The 7,024-nt window shown below is 55.8% G+C and overlaps 1 protein-coding gene across 1 annotated transcript; it reads left to right on the top strand.

The window, feature by feature from the left end:
- Positions 1-696: 696 nt before the first annotated feature.
- Positions 697-6,129, top strand: RPL13 (ribosomal protein L13). Its single transcript, XM_048316575.1, has 6 exons — positions 697-777; positions 963-1,075; positions 1,997-2,138; positions 3,614-3,787; positions 5,057-5,113; positions 5,932-6,129. Exons 2-6 carry the CDS (start codon positions 972-974, stop codon positions 6,088-6,090), a joined length of 636 nt encoding a protein of 211 aa, XP_048172532.1. The 5' UTR covers positions 697-777; positions 963-971; the 3' UTR covers positions 6,091-6,129.
- The last annotated feature ends 895 nt before the right edge of the window (positions 6,130-7,024 follow it).

Below are 7,024 nucleotides of genomic sequence, written 5' to 3'. Positions count from 1 at the left end.
TCCGTGAGAATGTGAAGATACTCTGCACTGTGTCTTCTCCCCTGTCCCAACTCATTTCCTGGGGTCTCTCCGTGCCTAGGGATTGATTTCCCTTCATTTCAGGGGCACAAGTAATTTTCTACATCTAAAATGCTGCCTGGATTTTTTAATTCCAAGCTTGGTTGTTTCTTCCCAGACTCGCTCTTTGAATTTCCTTTCCAGGCAGCAGCTGAAATTTCAAGTGATCTTTGATTTTATGTTTTTAACTCACAAAACCTCAGTGCTGTGGAGCTGAGGGTGCCGGTGGGAGCAGTGCACCGGGGCACAGTGCTGGGGACAGCGCAGGCTCCTCAGTGGCTGCTGGGGTGCTGGGACCTGCCGAGGGGCATGGCAGTCCCCGAGCCCTCTCCTGCCACGTGGGCGATAACGCTGCTCCCCCAAAGGGAGGACAGCGGAGCAGGGATCCTGCTCTGGGGTTGGATGGGAACAGGGACCCCCATGCTCCCGTGGGATTCCTCAGGGATTTGGGACCGGTGTCCGTCCCATCCGGCCTGCCCAGGAGATGCTGGGCACCGGAGAGGGCATCGAGCTGCTGCTCCCGGTCGGGCCTGGCTCCGCCCCGTTCGCTCCTGTCCCGTTCCCCGCCCATCGCTCGCCGTGCGCGGGCCCTTTGAGCCGCCGCCATCTTTGCTGCGGGCGCGGGAAGCCGCCGCCGCTCGCTGGCCCCGCCCCTCTCCGGGCACTTCCGGCGCCGCCGCGCCAGCGCTTTCTTTCCGGTGGCCATTGTCGTGGCGGGAGGTGAGTGAGGGCCGGGGGCTGCATCCGCCGCCATCCGCCCGCCGGGGCCGCGCCCGCCGCCGCCACAGCCCCGCGCGGGGCCGCGGGGGAGGCCCCGGGGGCGCCGATGGGGCCTTGCTGGGCCGGGGACCGCGGGCTTGGGGGCGCCTCGGATGTCGCCGCGCTAACCGTGCCCGTGTCCGCAGGCCGCAGCCATGGCGCCCAGCCGCAATGGGATGATCCTGAAGCCCCACTTCCACAAGGACTGGCAGCGCCGGGTCGCCACCTGGTTCAACCAGCCCGCCCGCAAGCTCCGCAGGTGAGTCCCGGAGCTCCGGGGGCCGCGGGAGGTGCTTTCCCGGCTTCTGCGGGACCGCTTAAGCTGCCGGGGCGCCGTGGGTTTGTTTAGCCATTCTCTGCGCGTGCTCGGAGCCAGTCCCTGCCAGCTGCAGCCAGGTGATGAGACATCTCCGGAATCGCTGCATCCACAGTGATGAATGCTCTTCCCTGGGTCTCTGATGGCACTGGCGGTTCCAGGGCGGCAGCAGCCAGCCCGGCCCGCCCGTTTGTTCCGGAGGCATCGCTGGGCAGGAGTGGCACGTGTGATAAAGATGCCGTGTACCCGGTGGCTGTCACAGGTGGGCAAGAAGCTAGTGACACTTGGCTTGGCCCCGCCATAGTGTGACCAGCAAGACCAGGGCAGTGCCTGTCCCCTGTACTGGTGCTGCTGATGTCACACCTGGAACTCTGATGCTACATTTGGCTCCTCACTACGAGACAGACATTGGGGTGCTGGAGCATGTCCAGAGAAGGAAAGGAAGCTGGGTAGGGTCTGGATGGCCAGGAGCAGCTAGGAGAGCTCAGCCTGGAGAAAAGGAGGCTCAGGAGGAACCTCCTGGCTTTCCACAACTCCCTGACAGGAGGGGGCAGCTGGTGGCAGGTCGGGCTCTGCTCCCAGGGAACAGGGACAGGACAAGAGGAAACGGCCTCAAGCTGTGCCAGGAAATGGTCAGATTGGACATCAGGAGGAATTTCTTCCTGGAAAGGGTGGTCAGGCATTGGCAAGTGCTGCCCAGGAAGGTGGTGGAGTCCCCATCCCTGGGGCTGTCCCAAGGAAGGAGTGGATGTGGCACTCAGGGCTCTGGGCTGGGTTGATAAGGTGGGGATCAGTCACAGGTTGGACTCGATGGCCTTGGAGGTCTTTTCCAAGCTAAATGATCCTGTGATCCTGCCATTCCAGGAGGAAGGCTCGCCAGGCCAAGGCTCGCCGCATTGCCCCTCGCCCCGTGGCTGGGCCCATCCGGCCCATCGTGAGGTGCCCTACGATCAGATACCACAAAAAAGTTCGTGCTGGTAGAGGCTTCAGCCTGGAGGAGCTTAAAGTAAGTACAGAGCATTGATTCAAATGAGTGAACTCCCAGTCTGAGCTCAGCTGCTTCTCCTGTCCTGCACAAGGTGACTTCCCCAGGTGTCAGTACCTGCTGGCGCTGCCACAGCCAGGGAAGGCTGTGGATTTCCCAGCTCTGGGAGCGAGGAAGGATGGTCTTACCTGTGACAGTGGAGTGGGTGTGTGAAGGGTGCTTTGGAAGGTAAATGTCTGTTTATCTGGTCAGACTGTCACTTAAAGTTCCATTAAAATCAAGCTGAAATAGGGTTAGGTTGGATATACAAAGGAAATTCTTCCCTATGAGTGTGGTGATGCCCTGGCACAGGTTGCAGAGAAGCTTTGGCTGCCTCGTCCCTGGAAGTGTCCAAGGCCCGGTTGGACGGGGCTTGGAGCACCTTGGGATAGGGGAAAGTGTCCCTGCCCATGGCAAGGAGTGGAGCTTGGTGATCTTTAAGGTCCCTTAGAACCCAAACTCTTCAGAGATTGTACAAAATTCAAATTCTGAAAGAGCCTTGAGTCTCCTAAACTTCTTTAGAGGAGTGGGAAGATTAAGATCATCTTCATTAAATTATTTATTAATTAAACATTTTTTTGCTGATTCTAAATATTTTAGCCAGCGTTTTCATGTTGAGGACCAGGTAAACCCAGCTCAATGTATTTCTAAGAGTAGCAGGGGATGTTGTACCAGGAGGAAACCATTCAGCGCAGCTTCCCAGAGTGGCTGGATTGATAATAGTTGGATTAGGAACACCTAAAATCTGTGGGAAGCATTTCCTGTCCTTCATTCCTTGTCCCTGTGACCTGCCCAGGTGTGCTGAGCTGGTAAAGGTGGTCTGCAGGGCTGCCTGCTGTGTATCTGATCAGATTCCACATCAGGGCTCGCTGGCAGCCACCAGCCGCCTCTGCGCCTGGTTCAGTGCCTTAATTAAAACATTTATAACTGAAATTGGTGCACTGAGGCAGGGAAATTGTTCTTCTGGGTGCCAAATGCTTCATTACTTACTTTTCTTTAATTTTCGGGTGATGGTGGAACACAAAGTAGGATGCAGCTGTTTGTCTTCAAACAGAAAATGAGCTTTTTGTTTAAGATAGTTTAAAAAAATAGCTATTTAATGGTTGTTTCAGATGGTTAGAAAACAATCCTTACTTCATGGAGCTCCCAGCGTTCAGTGAACCAGAGTTGTCCATGAACCGTCTCATAAATGTCTGTATGAATCCAGGTTTAAATGTGTCCCGCAGCGGTTGTGCTTTGCTCCCCTAGGGAAATCCACCTCCAAAAATCAAAGCCTGCACAACATTTTAAGCACTAAGATACACCAGGACACCGTTTGTTGGGTGGCGTAGTTGGTCCCTCAGCTGATGCTGAGCCTTTCTCCAGACCCTGTATCCCGTGCTGACTGTGCTTGGATCCCTGTCTGGCTGTTGGGAGCTATGGCTTGCTGACACCACTCTCTCTTTCTCTCTCCTCAGCTTGCTGGCATCAACAAGAAGTTTGCCCGGACTATCGGAATCTCCGTGGATCCCCGGAGACGGAACAAGTCCACCGAGTCCCTGCAGGCCAACGTGCAGAGGCTGAAGGAGTACCACTCCAAGCTCATCCTCTTCCCGAGGAAGCCAGCCATGCCCAAGAAGGGAGACAGCTCTGTGAGTACCTGACTGCTGGAAGTGTGTCCTGTTTTGGGAGGTTTGGTGTCAGGCACAGCTCCTGAGCCTTCTCCATGATGTGACCGCCGTGGGTCTGAGCCCAGCACAAGGCCAGGTCTGGCAGAGTCGAGTCTAACAGGGCTCTCTGGGTTGCAGTGGCACTCCAGCCAGGCATTTGGCTGAGCAGCTGCAGCCCTGTTTTGGTACTGATTCCTGGAGCTTTGATCCTTCCCCAGCCAGCTGAGTTTTAGTTTAGGGAGCTAAATTGTCACAATGGCTGGAAATTCCCCCTGGAGTCAGTCCTGCTGGTGGAAGGCTGAGGGACAGGCTGTGAGTGGCTCCAGAGCTGTGTGCCAGCCAGGCTTCAGAAGGTGGTTGCTGTTGACATTCAAAAATGCTTTTCATTAAAACCTCTCCAGGATCAGAGCAGAGCTGTGTTTCCTGGCTCTGCTGGTGGTAGATCAGGGAACACAACGGTGAGTTCAGACTGTCCTCACATCTTGTGGGGAGTCTGGCAGCTCCAAGCTGCTCAACTCCATCTTCAGCACAGGGAGGAAGGGCCTCGAGCTGAAACACTGATTCAGATGTGTTTGCTGGAACTCAGCTGTATTCAGTAAACGTTCAATCATTTTTGTCTGATGGCATGCTTTTACAAGAAGCTGGAATCAACCTGAGTAGGAGTTGCTGAGGAATGTGTTGGGTGTATATGAGGTGTGGGTGCTCAACCTGGAGAAAAGGAGGCTCAGGGAACAGCCTCAGTTTGTGCCAGGGAAGGTGGTTCAGGTTGGACATCAGGAATTTCTTCCTGGAAAGGGTGGTCAGGCATTGGCAGGAGGTGGAGTCCCCACCCCTGGAGGTGTCCAAGAAAGGCCTGGACATGGCACTCAGTGCTCTGGGCTGGTGACAAGGTGGGGATTGGGCACAGATTGGACTTATTGATCATGGAGGTCTTTTCCAACCTAGATGATCCTGTGATCCTGTGTAAATTGAGAATAGCACAGTTGGTGTCAAAGCTTTCCCAGCTGGCAGAGCTGTGGGCCGCTGCTGCTCCGGCCGGATCCGGGCACAGCGTGGGTTGCTGATGCAGCTTGTCAGTGCCAAACGCTCTGAAGTGCTGGGTTCGTTACCATTTGGTGTTAAACCTCCTGTCAGGATCATTAGCACCACGTTTAAGCTGGGTACCTGCATACAAGCTGTGTTTTAGCTGAGGTTTTAGCCGGAGAAGTTTAAATTCTGTTCTTCTAACGTTCCCATCTTCCTGTTGTGCAGCCAGAGGAACTCAAGATGGCCACTCAGCTCACAGGACCCGTTATGCCCATCAAGAACGTAAGTGTCATTTAATTATGTTTTCTGTGTGATGTAATTGAGGTTGAGCTTGTGGAGAGGGTTCTCTCTTTGCTGCCTCACAGCTGAGGGTGGCTGTCTCCAGGCACTGCCCATCCTGGATCAAAAAAGAACCCAGGAATAAGTCTTTGAGAGAACTTGAGGGCACTTTGGGTTTAGCTGGGCTGGGAGTGCTAAGGCAGGTTCTGTGGTCACTGTTTGTCCTAAATCCTCTCTGCTTCCCAGAGCTGCTGTCAGCAGTGTCACAAACCTCATTCCCTGCAATTCCCTGACAGGAGGGTGGAGCTGGGTGGGGGCCGGGCTCTGCTCCCAGGTGACAAGTGACAGAATGAGAGGAAACAGCCTCAAGCTGTGCCAGGGGAGGTTTAGGTTGGATGTTAGGAAAATTGCTGCACAGAATGGGCTGTCCATCCCTGGCACAGCTGCCCAGGGCAGTGGTGGAATCCCCATCCCTGGAAGTGTTCAAAAAACACGTGGATGTGGCACCTGAGGACATGGCTGGTGGTAACCATGGTGGTGCTGGGCTGATGGTTGGACTCGCTATTAAAGCTCTTTACCAACGTTAACAGTGCTGTGATTCTGTGAAGCCTGACTCAAGTTTCCCGTGGTGCTTGTTTTTATTCCTGCTCCATTGTGCTCCGTGCTGACGGCGAGGAGCCAGCGGGAACGCGGCAGAGCAGGCTGAGGGCAGGGCCTGTAGGTGGCACGAGCACTCCGTTCCCGCTCTGCTCCTTGCGGAGATAATTGCGGGAAGCCTCGGCTCCGAGGGGCAGTCTGACTGTCTGGCGCTCTCTCCGCAGGTTTTCAAGCGGGAGAAGGCTCGTGTCATCTCGGAAGACGAGAAGAACTTCAAGGCCTTTGCCAGCCTTCGCATGGCCCGGGCCAACGCCCGCCTCTTTGGCATCCGTGCCAAGCGCGCCAAGGAAGCAGCGGAGCAGGACGTGGAGAAAAAGAAATGAACTGTTCTCCCCAGAACTGTCAATAAAAAGCCGTAGAGAGCCGGGTGTGCTGTGGTTTTGGGGCACATGTACCAAGCGGAGCTGCCCCGTGTGCCTGTGGCAGTACAGGGATGTGCTCAAGCGTGGGAAGCCTCATTTGCTGTGATTGGAGGCTCCAAATTTCCCTGAAAGCGAGTTAAACACCTGCCTTGTGCCCACTCCTCTGCCTTGTCAGGGCTGCAGCCTGGGCTCCCTTCTGCTCTGGTTCTGAGGGGCTTTGGGGGTTCCCCCTCCATGCCAGGCTTTGTCTGCTGCCCCTTCCCTGCCTTCCACACCAGTATTCCTGGTTTGATGATTTCCTCTGTGTGAGGCCAAGCTGTACAAGTTGGGTGTCATGGTGGGGGTCACTCATAGGTGCTACTCACGCAGGGGGGCTTTTCCATTTTTGGGGGGGGGCACAGGGAGCAAGGTGTGGCCCTGCTCCTGAGCTGGGCTTGGCGGGAGCAGAGTCCCAGGGCTGGTCTGTGCTGCTCTGCCATGCTGTGCTCCCTGGCCCGTGGCTCAGCCCCTGCTGCAGTTTGGGGACCTTTTAGCCATTTCTTTGTGGCTTAAAGGCCACTCCATGGTAGAGGTGGCATTTGGAGATGTCGAGGTGGCCTTGGCAGTGCTGGGGAGAGGGTGAACTGATCTTGGAGGCTTTTTCCAATCCAAGCAGTTCTGTGATACTTCAAGTGGCACCACTGGAGCTCAGGACAAACTGGGGGGGCTCTGGCCGATCCTTTTGGCTGTTGGGGGGATCCCAGGCTCTTCCAGTTCCTGTGCCTGGGGCTGATGCATCACTGGGATGTGTCAGTGGGATCAGAGCTGCTCCAGGAGCACTCACCCAGCCCACTGTTGGTCCATCAGTTTGGGGCTGTTGTGCAGCTGGGATGGGATGGGATGGGATGGGATGGGA

This window comes from Corvus hawaiiensis, chromosome 12, assembly GCF_020740725.1.
Source record: "Corvus hawaiiensis isolate bCorHaw1 chromosome 12, bCorHaw1.pri.cur, whole genome shotgun sequence".
Taxonomy (NCBI): domain Eukaryota; kingdom Metazoa; phylum Chordata; class Aves; order Passeriformes; family Corvidae; genus Corvus; species Corvus hawaiiensis.
Note: the sequence above shows the minus strand (reverse complement) of the source record. Positions and strands in the feature narration are given on the sequence as shown.

What these genes read in the sequence shown, in the direction of transcription:
- RPL13 (XM_048316575.1), top strand. Translation starts at nt 972, where the DNA reads ATGGCGCCCAGCCGCAATGGGATGATCCTGAAGCCCCACTTCCACAAG. An exon ending in CCAAGAAGGGAGACAGCTCT is followed by an intron (nt 3,788 to 5,056) that starts GTGAGTACCTGA and finishes CCTGTTGTGCAG; the next exon opens with CCAGAGGAACTCAAGATGGC. An exon ending in CCGTTATGCCCATCAAGAAC is followed by an intron (nt 5,114 to 5,931) that starts GTAAGTGTCATT and finishes CTCTCTCCGCAG; the next exon opens with GTTTTCAAGCGGGAGAAGGC.